Genomic DNA, 18,253 nt, shown 5'->3' with positions numbered 1-18,253 from the left:
AGCCAATCAACCTAACTCGCACATCTTTGGACTGTGGGAGGAAACCGGCGCACCCAGAGGAAACCCACGCAGACATGGGAGAATGTGCAAACTCCACACATTCAGTGACCTGAGGCTGGAATTGAACCCGGGTCCCTGGCGCTGTGAGGCAGCTGTGCTAACCACTGTGTCACTGTGCTGGAATTGTAAGTAATAGTAGGTAATGCTGGTATGGTTAGATGGAGAGAGGTGGATGGTGGTTCATGTAGAGCATAAACATCAATTTGGGAAAAATGTTCCTTTTCTGTGCTGCACAGTCTACATAATGGGGAATCTTCCAGGTCAGACCAGAACCTACCATCAAGTGGTACTGAATTATCAAATAGCAGCATGGATTATATTCTATCTGAAACTTGAATGTTGGAATCTGTATAATAATCTGTCTGTTCATAATCCACCAGTAAATCTACATCATATACTCTTTTTAAGACAAGATAAAGTGGAATGGTTGAGAGCTTCAGTTTTTAGGTGTCCAGATCACCAACAACCTTTCCTGGTCCCTCCACCCTGATGCTATAGTTAAGAAAGCCCACCAACGCTTCTACTTTCTCAGGAGGCTAAGAAAATTTGGCATGTCTGCTATGACTTTCACCAATATTTACAGATGCACCATAGAATGCATCCTTTCTGGATGTATCACAGCTTGGTATGGCTCCTACTTTGACCAAGACCACAAGAAACTACAAAGAGTTGTGAACGTAGCCCAGTCCATCACACAAACCAGCCTCCCATCCATTGACTCTGTCTATACTTCCCGCTGCCTCAGGAAAGCAACCAGCATAATCAAGTACCCCACTGAGCCCGGACATACTTTATTCTCCCTTCTTGCATCAGGAAAAAGATACAAAAGTCTGAGGTCACTATTCGACCCATTCAAAAACAGCTTCTTCCCCGCCGCCATCAGACTTTTGAATGGACCTACCTTATATCAAATTTCTCGACATCCTTGCTATGGCTGTAACACTACATTCTGCACTCTTTCCTTTCCTCCTGCCCTATGTACTCTATGAACGGTATGTTTTGTCTGTATAGCGCGCAAGAAACAATACTTTTCACTGTATCCCAATACATGTGACAATAATAAATCAAATCAAAATCAAATCCTGCTCAGTCAATTAAGTAAGAACAAGAGATAAGTCTTTCCTTGGATTCAGTTTTGTTGAATGCTATCCAACTGGAGCAGCTTAACTGCCTGCTGGGAGGTTGGTGGTTGAAACCAGACAACCAAAGGGAGGTTGAAGGAAGATCATACTTTGTAACTATTTACGATGTTAATCAGTGTATTTCATTCACTTTGGGAAATTAGTGTCGGAGACAATGACTTCAAGGTCTGATGGTTATCGCTCCATCATTGGCTGCTTCAGTTGCCTGGGCTGCGAGCTCTGGAATTGTCTCTCTGAATCCCTCAACCTCTCTCCCCTTTATGAGGCTCCTTAAAACCCACTGCTTTGACCTAATATCTCTTTGTGTTCAGTGTTGTGTTCTGTGGGATGCTTTGAGAGGTTTTACTATGTTACAGGGGTCTTTATAAACGTAAGTTGCTGTTGTACATCACATCCAGCGGCAGGGCAAAGTTCCTTCTACTCTTCTCCAATAACATACCCTATCTCTAAGATCAGCAGCGTAGCCAATACATGACCCTGGTATTTCTGTTACTCAAACCCAGGGAGAGAATTGGAGAAAAGGAAACAAAGTTGAGGAGGATGTAGCGGGAGGGTTGTGGGGCCCCTGTGGCGGGGGATATAGGAATGATGCAGTGGAGGATATGGGAATGATGTGGTGGGGGATTGGGAATGATGCGGTGGGGGATATGGAATGGTGTGGTGGGGCATATGGGGATGATGTGGTGGGGGATATGGGGATGGTGTGGTGGGGGATATGGGGATGGTGTGATGGGGGATATGGGGATGGTGTGGTGGGGGATATGGGGATGGTGTGGTGGAGGATATGGGGATGGCGTGGTAGGGGATATGGGATGACAATCGTGTGGTGGGGGATATGGGGATGATGTGGTGGGGGATATGGGGATGGTGTGGTGGGGGATATGGGGATGGTGTGGTGGGGGATATGGGGATGGTGTGGTGGGGGATATGGGGATGATGTGGTGGGGGATATGGGGATGATGTGGTGGGGGATATGGGGATGATGTGGTGGGGATAAGGGAATGATATGGTAGAGGACATGGAGGTAGTGTGGTGGGGGATACGGGAATGATGTGGTGGGGGATATGGGGATGACAATCGTGTGGTGGGGGATATGGGGATGATGTGGTGGAGGGTATGGGAATGATGTGGTGGGGGATGTGGGGATGGTGCGGTGGGTGATATGGGGATGGTGCGGTGGGGGATATGGGGATGGTGCGGTGGGGGATATGGGGATGGTGCGGTGGGGGATATGGGGATGGTGCGGTGGGGGATATGGGAATGATGTGGTGGGGATATGGGGATGATGTGGTGGGGGATATGGGATGACAAGGGGATTGCGGGGATGAGGTCACAGCAGTTGGATGACACCACTGAAAGTAGGAGATGAGGTGAGATGTTTGCTGCAAGTTTTATCCAAAGAAGTTTACTTACCGCTTCTGGCATGTCCAGGACCCCCAGGATGAAGAAGACATATTTGTTACCCTGCTCCAGGGGCCGGTTTTCAAACCCACCATAGAAGCGCTGGTCACCCAGAATGAACTCTCGTGGGAGAACGTCAAAGCGAGCTGCGATATAGGGCTTGGAGTGGCCGAGCTGCCGCCGGGGCCGGAGGCTTCTGCGCCGACGCAGGGTCAGATCCTGAAGCAGCTGGAACCAACAAGAAATAATTAACTTGGGACAGCAGAAAAGGATCTTGTGAATGGCACAGACATCAAAGGAATGCAACAACGTGTAATAAACGCCTTGTCTGGAAGCTATAAACCCAGCTAGGTGATAGGTCAGCAATATACAACTCAATGCTCAGCCGGGTTCCCTCATACTCATTTCAGTAAAGCAAACTCAGCTCCCTTACCGAAGAAATTCAGGAGATGGTGGAAGACAGGAACGTTCTGGATGAACGGGAGAGTTCAGGGTAGTAGCGACTGGATAAAAGCAGCAGTGGACCACAACAAACTGAGTTACAGAACAGTGAATGGTAAAGGGACAGAGCACAAAAGCAAATTATTGCGGACGCTGGAATCTGAAACCAAAAGAGAAAATGCTGGAAAATCTCAGCAGGTCTGGCAGCATCTGTAAGGAGAGAAAAGAACTGACGTTTCGAGTCCAGACGACCCTTTGTCAAAGCTCAAGGGGCAGAGCAGACTGGACAGTTAGTGACTAAAGGAGAAAGCAGACTGGACAACCGGTGACTAAAGCAGAGAGCAGACTGGACAGCCAGTGATTAAAGGAGAGAGCAGACTGGACAGTCAGAGACGAAGGGACAGAGCAGGCTGGACAGTCAGTGACTAAGGGACAGAGCAGGCTGGACAGTCAGGGACTAAGGGACAGAGCAGGCTGGACAGTCAGGGACTAAGGGACAGAGCAGGCTGGACAGTTGTTATCAGTGGTTTGAGGCAGAGTGACCTGAACCGGCTGAAGATTGGATACAGAGATTGAGGTGGAGGCAACCAATGTTTTATCCAGTTACCAATTACATCAGCCAGTGTGGTATGAAGTCTTGTACAGTTTTCAGATGGTGCTTTGAGTAGAAGAAGTTTTTAGTTTCTTTGCCATTCAGGAGATTGAAAATTTTTCTCTTTGAGTAAACTCAGGAACAAATGTATTTGGTTTGTCCACACTCAAGGCCTGTGATCTTGGGGAATATTTTGTTGAAATGTTTGAACAGTAAATGTGGAACACAGGGTTCATGCACGGCTACACCACTGGCTGTCTGAAATGGGTCTGGCCTCCTCCCAGCTCCTAATGATAGAGATTCCCTGTTAAAGGGCCAGGTTTTTCCCAGTAACTTACAACACATTGAAAAAGTTCCAGAATAGCGGCATTGAGCAACAGGATGCACAGAAACACCTTTCGACTGTAACACAGCCTCTCACACACCAATTGTAAGCTGGAATACACAAGTTTGCCTGTCACAGCTAAAGGTACCCTCGCATTAATGGAAATTCTTAGTTTGCTTCTGGTTCTCCCAGTTTACCTCTCCTTATGGTTCAGTGGGTACGTGCATCATTCCATCACCATACTAAATCATACAGACCAGAGGAGAGAGTTAGTTAAGGCTCGGCAGAATGCTTTAAGTTAAGTTTAAGTTTATTTATTAGTCTACAATACAGCACGCCTTCAATCATTAAAGATTTAAGTTTATTTATCAGTATCACAAGTAGGCTTACGTTAACACTGAAATGAAGTTACAGTGAAAATCCCCTTGTCACCACACTCCAGCGCCTGTTCGGGTACACTGAGGGAGAATTTAGCACGGCCAATGCACCTAACCAGCACGTCTTTCGGACTGTGGGAGGAAACCGGAGCACCCGGAGGAAACCCACGCAGACACGGGGAGACTCTGCAGAGAGTGACCCAAGCCGGGAATCGAACCTGCGCACCTGGTGCTGTGAGGCAGCAGTGCTAACCACTGTGCCACCGTGCCGCCCACAATGCTACAATTGGCTTCAAGTCTCCTGAGCCTGGGAGGAGAAAATCAGTCCCCTTAGCAATGTGCTACAAGGTGTGTGTGTGATGGCGCAGCTATGATAGTCTCCAAGGGTTGATGGACTCACACAGAATACCCACATTGATAACGTCATGTTATCACAGGAACCTTCCGGATGTTGGGTGTGGGGGCGGGGGGCTGGATTAAACTGTTGGGGAGCGGAATGAAGTCTCAGAACTCTTGCAGCCTGGCTAAAGATGAGAGGACAAGGAAGGAAATGTTTGCCTCTACGCACCTCTTCGAGATCCATTTCGTCAGGGCTGTGCCAGGCGTTGATGAACTTGCCGTGAGATTTTTTCAGCGGAACCACAATGATGTAATAGGCTCTGGAACACAAGGTGAAAACATGCGGCTCACAACTCAAACCAAAAACCAAGATAACACAGCTTGCAATCAGATTTATTCTGTTGCAAAAGGCACCGAAACACGACATGAGGATTAATGTGCCTCAAGAATGTGAGGATCTCACTCTTCCCATGCGTTATCTATCCACACCCCGGGATGCCACCTGCCTGTCTGTACGAATCGCCCCAGGGAAAGAGAGGCTTGAGGGTTTTATTAGAGTATCGGAGATAATGGAAGGAAGTGCTCAATGGCCCAATGATAAATGAAACATTAATTCCATTTCTCTCCACAGATGCTGCTAGATCTGCTGAGTATTTCCAGCATTTTTGTTGTTATTCCAGATTTCCAAGATTCACAATATTCTGCTTTTGTATCAGCAAAATTGTACCGCACTGAAGGCCAGAAGGCCCAGGTTTGAGCCTGAGGTCTATGTTCAGATGGTTGATCTTAAATGGGATATTAGTTTATTCGTTTAGTTTATTTATCAGTGTCACAAATAGGCTTACTGAGGTGGCACTTGTGCCTTGTACTGGTTCAGTAGAATGCTTTAAGTTTAATTTTATTTATCAGTGTCACAAGTAGGTTTATGTTAACACTGCAATGAAGTTACTGTGAAAACCCCCTAGTCGGCACACTCTGGAGCCTGTTCGGGTACACTGAGGGAGAATTTAGCATGGCCAATGCATCTAACCAGCACTTCTTTCAGATTGTGGGAGGAAACCGGAGCACCCGGAGGCAACCCACGCAGACACGGGGAGAATGTGCAAACTCCCCTCAGACAGTGATCCAAGCCGGGTCCCTGGCGCTGTGAGCCAGCCCTGTGCCACCATGCCGCCCAAAAGTCACCATCTTCCATGGGTGGGATTTGAACCTGGGTCCACTGCACACTATTGTGCGTCTCTGGATTACTAGCCCAGTGACAATACCACCCTGCCATCGCCTCTCCTGATAGCAATTGGACCACTGCAATTGACTTCAGTTCCCCTGTTGAGAAACAGTATTTGGGTGGGTTGGGGGCAGGGGCAGGAGCCAGCAAACTCCTGTTTGTTATCTTGTGGTTTTTATTGCCACTTGTATAGTTGGACAAGGACAGGGTTCGGGTGGGATGTGAAACACCCATGCAGAGATCAGAGACGGAGAGAGGGAGTCATTAAAAATACTTTAAGGCCATATACAAATGAAAACTATGTCGTTAAGCTTTGCAGGAGAGTCCTGCAATCCCACCCCTCTGACAAGGCACATGAATGTGACGCAGTTTGAACATTTTACATTTGGCGATTTCTTACATGACCGGGGTCACTGACTCCACCTCCGGCATCCGGACCATCAGGGTGCCGTCGGGTTCCACCTTCTTGATGAGGTAGGGTTTGCCCCCCAGGATGGCCGGGGCAGTGCGAGCCGACACCGTTTGCTGCAGGCCACCCACCGTGTTGCCGCGGTTTGTCAGCACGAAGGAGTACTCCTTGTCCGGCTCCAAGTTGGTGATCAGCTTCTTGGTGGCTCGCCCATCTACCTCGACGACAGACTGACCGTTTTTATACTGGATCTGGGCACAAACAGAGAGCGGAGCAAGGAGCAAAAACAAGGGCTGAGAAGATAGTGCTTTTAAACCCAAAACATTGAGCAAGGAGTGTGGCATTAAATTAGAACCACACCAGGACCTTCGGAAAGGAATCAAATTACAAGAAATTAATCAGGAGAAAATGCTGTTAAGTATTTAAATTCACCCTAAAACATCTGATTTTATCTATTTCACACAGTGCCAGAGGGCAGTGCCAAGGAGGCTCCTATGGAGAGCTTTTCCGCTGGGCAGGGGTTGGGGGTTTTTCCCTTGTGTGTGTGTGTGTGTGTGTGTGTGTGTGGGGGGGGGGGGGGGTAGTCTCCCATGTATGTGGGGTAGGGAGGTTCTGTGTTTTCTATTGGAGATCGGGACACCCTTTGGAGAGATACACACCAGTCTTCAGTCTGAACCTGACACTGACAAATTTTGGTAAAATTATGCCCAGTTTCTCCTCATCTCCGTCTTAAATGGGAATCCCCATGGTTGGGATTTTCTGGCCGTTCCCGCCAGCGGGATCGTCTGGTCCCGCCAACAGCGAGCGCCTGCCGAGGGCTTCTCGACAGCAGAAAATGCAAACAGCGGGAAACCCCATTGACAGTGGCGGGACCACATGTGTAAATCCCACCCCTTATTTCTGAACTATGTTCCCTAGTTCTAGCTTCTTTCATAAGGGAAACATCCTTTCAGCATCCACCCTGTCAAGTCCCCTCAGGTTCTTTTATGTTTCAGTAAGATAATCTCTCCTTTTAAACCGCAATGGATCCAGGCCCAAACTGTCTAACTTTTCCTCATAAAAAAACACCTTCATCCCAAGAATCAGTCAACTGAACCTTCTCTGAACTGCTTCAAATGCAATTATATCCTTTCTTAAATTAGGAGACCAAAACTGTACACAATACTCCAGATGTGGTCTCACCAATTCCCTGTAAAACTGAAGCAAAACCTCCCCATTTCAAACCCCTTGCAATAAGCAACAAGGTTCCATTTGCCTTCCTTGCTGTACCTGCATACTAATGTTTTGTGACTCATGTACCAGTGCACTCTGGTCCCTCTGTACGTCAGAGTTCTGCAATCTCTCTCCATTTAAATAATATTCTGCTTTTCTATTCTTCCTGCCAAAGTGGACAAGCTCACATTTTCCCACTCCACCTGCCAAGGTTAAGCTTAGCCACTTAACCTGTCCATAGGTTAAGTGGCACCACGACGGGCGGCACGGTGACACAGTGGTTAGCACTGCTACCTCACAGCTCCAGGGACCCAGATTCGATTCCGGCTTGGGTTACTCTCTGTGTGGAGTTTGCACATTCTCTCTGTGTCTGCGTGGGTTTTCTCCAGGCGCTCTGGTTTCCCGACAGTCCAAAGATATGCAGGTTAGGTGCATTGCCCATGCAAAATTTTCCCTTAGTGTTCCAGGATGTGTAGGTTAGAAGGATTAGTGGGGTAAATATGTGGGGTTACGGGGACAGGGCCTGGATGGATTTGTTGGTGCAGACTTCGATGGGCTGAATGTCCTCCTTCTGCACTGTAGGGGTTCTATGATTCTTCTACGATGCCGTTGCAGATTCCTTATGTCCTCTTAACAACTTTCTTTCCTACCTACCTTTGTGTCAGCAGCAAATTTACCCACCATACATTTGATCCCTCCATCCAAGTCATTGATATAAACTGTCAATACTTGAGGCCCCAGCATTGATCCCTGTGGCCCCACTGTGGCCAACTTGAAAAAGACCTAGCTACTTCCTGTCAGCTAACCAATCTTCTATCCATACTGATATATTACCCACTATGCCACGAGCTCTTATTCTGATGAGGCACCTTGTCAATGCTTTCTGGACTTCACTGGGTCTAAACTACAGAGGGACAAAGACAATCGGCCATAGTCCCCAATGCAGAGCCGTGACCAGCAATCCTGGATGAAAAGTGGAACGTGGTATATTGGATGAGGGCCGGATGGGGCTTGGTGCCAATGCCTCTGTGGCTGAATAACTTGCTGATTTCCAATTTCAAGTCTCACGCCTGAAGCGTGGTATTGGGATAGATCTGGGAGGATACGAGTGCCCTCAGAGCTAGTCGGAGCCTTCAGTGAGGTAGGTATTATGGTGAGATGTTTGAAATGCTTTGTTGTCGTTTCGCTTTGACAGGGTTTGACAGCACTTGTGTTTCTCCCGAGCTTGCAGATGATGATAACTGTTTGGAAACAGGCTGCTCAAGGCGAGGGGGAGTCGATCCCCAGGCACAGTACAATTTTCAAATATGAGATGTTTGTGTTCCTGCGAATCAGGACAAAATAAGTGCTGATTTTACCAGTGTTCCCAAAGCAGAAGGCAACTTCACAGGTTTATAATAATCCCAAACTGTGATGTTTCTCATCCGCAGTGTTAATGGAATATTACTTACGTTGCCCTTGATGTTTGACCGAGTCTGCTGGTATCCCTCCCACTGTCTCGACAGACTGTCGTCTATCAGCACATCTATTTTCTGACATCCATACTCACTTTCTATTGCTTTCTGGTGGTTATCTTATTTCATGGATAATTACTCAAACTAATTTGAAGTCATTTATTCTGTGCTCCTCTTTCAAGTCAGCTGTGGCCGTCTGGGGCATTTCACAGACACTGACTCTTCTCCCTCCCCTGAGGGTTCAAACTCCCTGCGGTGGTACGGTTCTGGGTACAGGCATTAGAGGCCCACTGGCGCCTCATCTGTGTAACTGCTGCTCGTGTGGGAGGCTTCACAGTGAGTGTTAGCTGTGGGGTATGTCACTGAGGGGAGGGCTGAGATCAAGACCTCACTGTCCAACCTTTCCTCATTACCGCTTCATCCCAAGAATCAGTTAACTGAACCTCTCTGAACTGCTTCAGATGCAATTGTGTTCTTTCTTGAATTAGGAGACCAAAACTGTACACAGTACTCCAGATGCGAACCATAGAAATAGAAGGTTAGGTTGATTGGCCATGCTAAAATTGCCCCTTAGTGTCCTGAGATGTGTAGGTTTGAGGGATTAGCGGGTTAATATGTAGGGGTCTGGGTGGGATTGTGGTCGGTGCAGACTCGATGGGCCTAATGGCCTCTTTCTGCACTGTAGGGTTTCTATGATTTCTATGATTTCTATGAAGCATAGAAACCCTACAGTGCAGAAGGCGGCCATTGTGGTCTCATCAATTCCCTCTACAACTGGAACAAAACCTTCCCATTTATTCCCTTTGCAATAAACAACAAGGTCCCATTTACCTTCCTAACTACTTGCAGTACCTGCAGGCTAACATTTGGACAGCTGAGGAACCACAGATATGAGCTTGCTTTGCAGCACTGCATCCATCCCAGTTTGCTGCCCGCTTCACATACCCATAAAATACCAACACTGATAACAGCATCCCTCGATTAGGGCTGGATTTACATCCTTGCTACAGACAGTGGGAGTTGAGAAAATTCCAGGCATGGCCTGCCTGCCTGGCTCGGGAGAAAGTGCCAGGAGAGGTGGGGTTTTCATTCTGAAAAGGGGTGAGTGCAGGCTGCAGTTGGGCCTGCATCCCTGGGAAAATGCTCTCAGATGGGCTGCAAAGGACTGAGATGAGCTGTTGCAAAGGCCCACCTCAGTGCTGTGGGACTTTGTCCCAGTTATAATGAAAAAAGGCCTTCCAGCCCTCACCCCTTAAACTCCCCAAGCCCCATCTGCACCCCCAGGTGAATTAACGCCCCCACTCAACCCCTATGGCACTTCATACCCCCCAGGGCAAGCTACTTCCTTGTCCGTTCACCCACTATACACAATATAGAACCAATAGTGACAGTAGGATGTGTTAAAAAAGTTTGTTTCAAAAATGTCATTCATTGATAACTTTCCACTTTCTTAAAAAAAACTCTTTTTTACTGCACACAATAAAAGTGTCAATCATCCAGATCCTTTAAAGTATCATTAGCAGAAACTGCAAGGACTTGAAACCTCTTCATCTTGTGTAAATGGACATTGTGCAATTGACAGAAAAGAACAGAGAGACTCAGCTGTCAACCAGGCAATACTTTCCCTGTGGATCAGCTGTTTCAACATCATAAAGAACTTATGGGCTCCCAACCAAGCCTCATTAGGCGTTCTTGGATGAGAGCCTAGAAATCCATTAAAGTAACCCAGAGTCATGTTCTGGGGACATGGGTTCAAATCCCATGGTGGCAGCTCCTAGAATTTAAATTCAACTAACTAAATCTGGAATTGCAAGCTAGTCTCAGTGATGGTGGTCATGAAATTATCATTAATTGTCAGAAAAACCCATCTGGTTCACGAATGTCCTACAGGGAAGGAAATCTGCTTACCTGATCCGGCCTACATGTGACTCCAGAACAACAGCAATGTGGTTGGCTCTTAACTGCCCTCTGAAATGGCTGAGCGAGCCACTTAGCTGAAGGGCAATTAGGGATGGGCAACAAATGCTGTTCTTGCCATATCCCATCAAACAATTTGAAAATATACTAAGTTTAAAATCATTACTGAATCTGGAAATTTTAATCAGTCCGTTAGTTCACCGCAGCATTGCAGCTGAAAGTATTCACATAAAAATGCGGCCGGCGGGATCATTTCATAGATTTTCATAGAATCCCTACAGTGCAGAAGGAGGCCACTCGGCCCAACGAGCTTGTACCGACCACAATCCCACCCAGGCCCTATCCCCGTAAACCAGCATATTTACCCTGCTAATCCCTCTGACACTAAGGGACAATTTAGCATGGCCAGTCCACCTAGCCTGCACATCTTTGGGGCGTGGGAGGAAACCGGAGCACTCGGACGAAACGCAGATACAGACAGCCACCCGAGTCTGGAATCGGACCCAGGTCCCTGGCGCTGTGAGGCAGCAGTGCTAACCACTGTGTCACCGTGCCGTTCGTTCAAAGGTTCGTTCAATGAACATTTTATTGATTAAACTAGGGCGTGCAAGAATCCGGGCCTGCACAGCTATTAACTAACAACAGTGAGAGTGAATGGAACTGTATCCATTAAGAATCAGGATCAATAGATTCAGGGCCAATGGAACTGTACTAAGGGTCAGGGTTGGGCTCAAACAACCATACTCCAGTGAGATTCTGTTTACACACCATTTTCAACAACACAATTTACCAGTCCAAATAACCTTTTGCACAAAGACATTGCTCTTAGCTTTCCCTTCATTCTTTTAGGAATAAGTAAGGTGCATCTTTCTGTGCTGCTTATAATGTCGCTCAGGGACCAGTTTCACATCACTTACTGTCAGCCTTGGAAGGATTTTTTAAAACTCCATTCACCTTTACCTCGCTGTGGGATAGCAACTGGGATGGGGATTGGGTTTGTTCCGCCTTGATGGCAAAACAAGGCAATGTCATTTGGAGACAGAATCAGCCCAGTATCTACACAGCGAGTGAAAAGGCCTCACCAAAACAGAGCTTTTGGTCTGGCATTCTCTTCCTTTGGCAGCACCCCACACCTCCCGTTACTCTGCCGAGCAGTGGGCCTGGGAACGATCCTTGAGTAGGGTGTTCGCTGCCACGGCGTTGCTGCACCAGAGGTTGATGCCAATGGATTAAAGACACGCTGCCACAAACGCAAACTTACCTTGTACGGAATTGGAGAGTTGTAATGTTCTGGAATCTCCCAACTGAGCAGCACCGAGGTCTTCATTACAAGCTTTACTCGGAAATTTTTAGGGAAAACTGCTGAAAAAGAAGGCAAATTAAAAGAAAAAGATCCAACGACCATGTGAACAGACACCAGCTTTCCGTAAGGGCTGCCCCCAAACACGATAAACTGAACACATCAGCACTGAAATACGGCACTTGAAGGATTTTCTCAATCTCTCAGAAAGTTGGGCTTTTTTATATACATATTCAATTTAATATTTAATTTCTTTACTTGTACCTCATTGCATGATGCCTTAACCTGGGCTACAGAAGTACCACCATTGACCCACCAATAAATTGCAAACTTGTGATCACCAATATCTTGCTGCCCCAACCAACAGTGTACTACCAGGTCTGCAGGATCAGCTGGTCAATGCCTCATCTGGTAAACTGGGCACAGAAGCAACATCAGATGCCCATGTTGGCCTCCTCAGCCTGCGGCCTACCCGTCTTCTAGAGTATCTGGACTAACTGCTTCTTGCTACAAAGTCAGAAGTACAGTACAGCAGTCATTCCTACCTGTGTGTTTGTGTTTGTAGCATGGAACGTAGATCCCACTGAGGACCACCTCTACTGTGTGTGACCTGGTGTCCCCAAACGATGACCTTACCTGCACGAGCAATGAAGCATTCTGAAGCTACCAACAGCTTGCTCTCAGCAGACCTGACATATTTTACCTTGGGGTTTGACGCAGTTGACTGTAAGTGGAAGAGAGTGTACCAAGCCCAAAACTGCCCCACCGCCACCTGGGATGACAAGGCAATAGATAACCCCTACCTTGATCCAATGGCATGGTCCGATACTGAACAGCAGGACTGTAAGGACCAGGGCCTTTACTGGTTTGTGCCCTGATTTTAATGTCATATCTGGTGTCCGGTTTAAGGTTGTTGAGTGTGAGGCTAGTCTGGGAGGAGCTGGTGGACACTTCAATGGGGTTGCTCTGAGCACCTGCCTGTGTACAGGACACAGTGTACATTGTGATGAGGCCATTCCTTTCCGCCAAGGCAGGGGGCAGCCAGCCAAACTGAACAGACGAGGTGGTGATATTCGCCAATTCGAGGATCTGCGGGTAGCCTCTGGGAACGTCTTCGGGTAGCGTAAGCTGGGTGGCAGCCTCGTCCCCGAGGCCGGCGCTGTTTCGGGCTGCCAGTCTGAACAAGTACGTGGCACCTTTGTGCATGCTGTGGGCCACATACTGATACTCGCGGTCAGAGAACTCCAGCGTTGACAGGGGCTGGATATCCGCACGCCCAAACTGAAGCTGGTACCCTAGGAGTTGACCAAATGTTGCAGAGGGAGGCTGCCATTGTATGACGGCTGTGTTCTCCTGAGTCAGACGGGCTGACAGAGTGGGTCTGTCAGGAACTGAAATTTAAAACACACGGAGTATCTATGAGTAATTGATCCAAAAGCCATTAGACTAATAAAGCAATAAACATTTAATTTCTATCAAATAAGAACGGAACTTCTGCACAAGCATTATATTTTTCTTGAATGCTATTTTATTAGGCTCACAGAGTTTTACAGCACAAAAAAGAGGCCCTTCGGCCCATCGTGTCTACAGCGGCCGTCAAGCACCTATCTATTCTAATCCCATTTTTCAGCACTTGTTCCATAGCCTTGTTTGCCATGTTATTCAGCTAAGTGCTTCTCAACTGCGTGAGGGTTGCTGCCTCTACCAGCCTTTCGGGCAGAGAATTCCAGATTTCCACCATCCTCTGCAAGGGTGTCTCAGCTAAGATGGGAGCTATACTGTCACATCTACAAAGTGATGTGCATTATCAAAACTATATCAGGATTACTAAGCACGTGGAAGCTCCGTAGACCTGAGGCTCACTTCTTCATCAAAAGATCTATTTTACATCAGTTTACACTCGGAAAAAGTGCAGCATTGTTGTCCTCAAAGCATCTCTGATGAGCTCAAACATTCTCGCTGACTCACATGAGTCTCTGACTCATGACGGACCAAAATGGAGGAGGTTTATTAAGGAAGGCACCAAACACTACTCAAAACTTCATTGAGAGGATGCAGAGGTGAGGTTGTGGTGCCAGAGAGGTGGCACAAACCTCCAAACACCTCAGCTGCCTGACCCCTCAAGAGTCACCTGCCCTCAATGTGGCAGGGTCCACAGATCGTGCACTGGACTTATCAGCCGCCTCAGAGCCCATCAAACAGGAGTGCAATAAAGTCATCCTCAATCCCGAGAGTCTGTCTAAGAAGAAGATTAGCATAACCCAAGAAGAAAAAGGCAACAAAACAAACTGGAAGAGTATTGGCAAATCCCACATGCACAGAATGAGGGAGAGGGAAGATGTAACAGGGAGGGAGAGAGAAAGAACAGAGAGACTGGAAAAGTGAAAGATAGATATCTACATCAACAGAAAAGGCAGCTAAAGGGAGACTGGGGAGGGATAGAGGGATTCACACAACAGGACATGGGGTAGATAAACGCACAAATAGAGGAATGAAAACAAGAATACCAAAGATATACTGTCCTAAAGGGTGCAATTTTGCCTTTATATCAACAGCACTGCAAACACAAGCCACGCCTGCCCACATCTGGTGCCAATGAATTATATGGATGCGGTCAACTAAAGCCATGCAGTGATAGTCATCAAACCTACCATTTTAAATTGGAATGATTGAGAGCAGAAGGGATGGTCAACTTTTCCCCAGAAGTTAAAAGCTAAATTCCATGTTCTGGAATCTTTGAGCTGAACAGGTTATGCGAGTCGATTTAATAACTTCCAAAAAGGAATCAGACATACTGCATTCAGAAAAGGAAAGGTTTCCAAGGTTACATTCAAACAGCTGACAGAGATGCTGGGTGATATCGTTCTGTGCTGTATGATTCAATGCATGTTCTAAGTGGGGTTTTACACTATTTTTACACTGTATTTAGCTCCATTTTTCCTGAGATGTATGGCTAGCCCTTTCAGCGAGCTTCGCATTAATGTGCAGAAACCGCAAAATTCAGGTCACTTGCAAAAGGCTGAGAATGGTTTACAAAGTGAATTGCTTTTGTGCCATCGATGATTCAGTTAGAGAGGTTCAAGTGGTGGAAGCAGTATTCATTTTTCTCCATTTCCCTCAAACGTTTGTTTGGAAGAAGACATACCAGACTGATTCCTGGGATGGCGGTACTGACGTATGAGGAGAGACTGAGTCGGTTAGGATTGCATTCGCCGGAGTTCAGAAGAATGAAGGGGAATCTCAGAAACCTATAAAATTCTAACAGGACTAAACAGGGTAGATGGAGGAAGGATGTTCCCAATGGTGGGGGTGCCCAGAATCAGGGGACACGGTCTGAGGATAAAGAGTCTGAGCGTTTAGATCAGAGACGAGGAGAAATTTCTTCATCCAGAGAGCGGTCAGCCTGTGGAATTCACTACCACAGAAAGTAGTTGAGGCCAAAATATTGAACGTTTTCAAGAAACAGTTAGATATAGCTCTTGATAGGGCATTGGGGAGAGTTATAGAACAAAGGGGTACAGGTTCATAGCTCCTTGAAAGTGGAGTCACAGGTGAACAGAGGGGTGAAGAAGGCATTCAGCATGCTTGGTTTCATTGGTCAGAACATTGAATACAGGAGTTGGGATGTCTTGTTGAAATTGTACAAGACACTGGGAGGGCCACACTTGGAATACTGTGCACAGTTCTGGTCACTTTATTATAGAAAGGATATTATTCAACTAGAAAGAGTGCAGAAAAGATTTACTAGGATGCTACTGGGACTTAATGGTTTGAGCTATAGGGAGAGGCTGGATAGACTGGGACTTTTTCCTCTGGAGCGTAGGAGGCTGAGGGGTGAACTTATAGAGGTCTATAAAATAATGAGGGGCATAGATCAGCTAGATAGTCAATATCTTTTCCCAAAGGTAGGAGAGTCTAAAACTAGAGGGCATAGGTTTGAGGTGAGAGGGAAGAGATACAAAAGTGTCCAGAGAGGCAATTTTTTCACACAGAGGGTGGTGAGTGTCTGGAACAAGCTGCCAGAGGTAGTAGTAGAGGCGGGTACAATTTTGTCTTTTAAAAATCGTTTATCCGTTACGTGGGTAAGATGGGTATGGGGGGAGATATGGGCCAAACGCAGGCAATTGGGACTAACTTAGGGGTTAAAAAAAGGGACGGCATGGACAAATTGGGCGGAAGGGACGGTTTCCATGCTGTAAACCTCAATGACTCTATGATTTGAGGTGAAGTGGATCAAAGATATGAGGGGGAAGGCGGGATCAGGCTACTCAGTTGAATGATTAACCATAATGAATGGCGGAGCAAGCTCGAAGAGCCGAATGGCCTCCTCCTGCTCCTATTTCCTATGTTTCTATGTAACACGCTCCTGGTGACTTTGAGGTGTAACCAGTACTCTCTGCTGTTGCTCAGAAATGAAACTGGGACACAGCCTTATTTATTTAATTGCAAAATACAAAGCTGAGGTCAACCAGGTTAAATGGATCAGGAAGGTCTCGGATTCCTCTATGGTTTATTCTGGGTTAACAGAACTCAATGAGGGCACTGCAAAGAGTTAGTTGGCTTTGGTGGAGGGTGGACAACAAAATTACTCTGGTTCTTGTTCCTTTTTATAATCCCGGTCTTTCCTTTCCTTCCATGGGGTATGAGCATTGCCAGCATTTGTTGCCATCTCTGATTTCCCTTGAACTGAGTGGCCTTTAGGTCATTTCAGAAGACAGTTAAGAAGCACCACATTGCTGTTGGTCTGGAGTCACATCTAGAGGTTGCCATGTTACACACAGATTTCCTTCCCTAAAGGACATTAGTGAATGAGATGGGTTTTTATGACAATCGATGATAGATTCTCAGCCACCATCACTGATGATTAGTTTTCACTGATGATTTCCAGAAAAAGTTTTTTTTATAAATGAATTGAATTTAAATTCCACCAGCTGCCATTGTGGGATTTAAACCTGTGTCCCCAGGGCATAAGGCTGGGCCTCTGAATTACTGGCCCAGTGATATTACCACTATGCTGCCATCTCTCCTGCACTGGGAAGCATGTGTTGGGTTAACAAAAACAGAAAATGCTAGAAAATCTCAGCAGGTCTGACAGCATCTGTGGAGAGAGAATACAGCCAACGTTTCGAGTCTGGATGAACCTTCGTCAGAGCTGTGTGTTGGGTGAGTTGTAGATAGTTTTGGTTTGATGTTGATGGCCATCGCTATCAAATAGCCTGCCGACCCTCGCCAGCTAGGTTCAGACACAAAGAGTAGCCCCATGAAGAGTGAAGCTATTAATGGCCGTAACCAGTATCAACTTCTACCCCTTCCCCAGGAGAGAGGGGGAAGGCACATCTTCTTTTAAGGAAAGGTTTTGCTTGTTCCGAGTGGCGGAGAATGGGCAGCTGTGGATTGATTGGCCGTTCTACACCCAGATCTGGTTTCCTATCCAATTTTCAATGGGCAGCCTAGTCTTTCTGCTGCCACCAGTTTTCCACCTCTGCAGAAAAGTTAACGTCTACTGCAGTGAGTCAGCACTGGGTGGAGGAGATCTGTCACTGAGGTCTCACAGCTCTCTTTGTAATAGCTTTTTCCAGTTAAGCAAATTGAGTTCTGAGGTAATGACAGTGTCGGCAGACTGCTGTCCTGATTAACGATGCAGTTCTGTATGTAAATGAACGGCAAGGTTTTTCATTCAATTTACTGCAGCACTAGGCACAATTTGCCTGGCGTAGTCCTCGCAACTCCCTGCGCATCGCCTCCCTTAATCACAACGGACTGGCCAAACATAGATTCATCACAATGGCAAAAGCAAAATTAAGTTGCCAGTGGGTGAGAGTCATTAGGCGGAGAAGCGAATGGCTTGCTCCAACTCTGCGATTTTAAAATCTTCCCCAAACAATTTAACCCACAGGGGGCAGTGAGACTCAACGTAGCTTCAGTCTGCTGCTCCATCGCCGTGGTACCCCAACATGGCGTACACCTGGGTCAGTGGTAGGTGGTGCTGAAAGGTCCACCAGGAACTAATTGATGGTGTCATCTTCTTTTTTCCCCCGAATCAAAGCATATCCCAGTGA

The 18,253-nt window shown here is 46.8% G+C and overlaps 1 protein-coding gene across 1 annotated transcript in view; it reads right to left on the bottom strand.

Annotated features, from left to right (window-relative positions):
• LOC144479463 (receptor-type tyrosine-protein phosphatase delta-like) overlaps positions 1-18,253 on the bottom strand; it is a 526,436-nt gene that overhangs the window by 134,722 nt on the left and 373,461 nt on the right. Inside the window, exons 18-22 of the mRNA XM_078198154.1 lie at positions 12,998-13,585; positions 12,156-12,253; positions 6,303-6,562; positions 4,907-4,997; positions 2,616-2,831 (exon numbers count right to left, since the gene is read on the bottom strand). Of these exons, the coding sequence (XP_078054280.1) occupies positions 2,616-2,831; positions 4,907-4,997; positions 6,303-6,562; positions 12,156-12,253; positions 12,998-13,585 (1,253 nt within the window). The remainder of the gene's footprint in view (positions 1-2,615; positions 2,832-4,906; positions 4,998-6,302; positions 6,563-12,155; positions 12,254-12,997; positions 13,586-18,253) is intronic.

This window comes from Mustelus asterias, chromosome 26, assembly GCF_964213995.1.
Source record: "Mustelus asterias chromosome 26, sMusAst1.hap1.1, whole genome shotgun sequence".
NCBI classification, from domain to species: Eukaryota; Metazoa; Chordata; class Chondrichthyes; order Carcharhiniformes; family Triakidae; genus Mustelus; species Mustelus asterias.
Note: the sequence above shows the minus strand (reverse complement) of the source record. Positions and strands in the feature narration are given on the sequence as shown.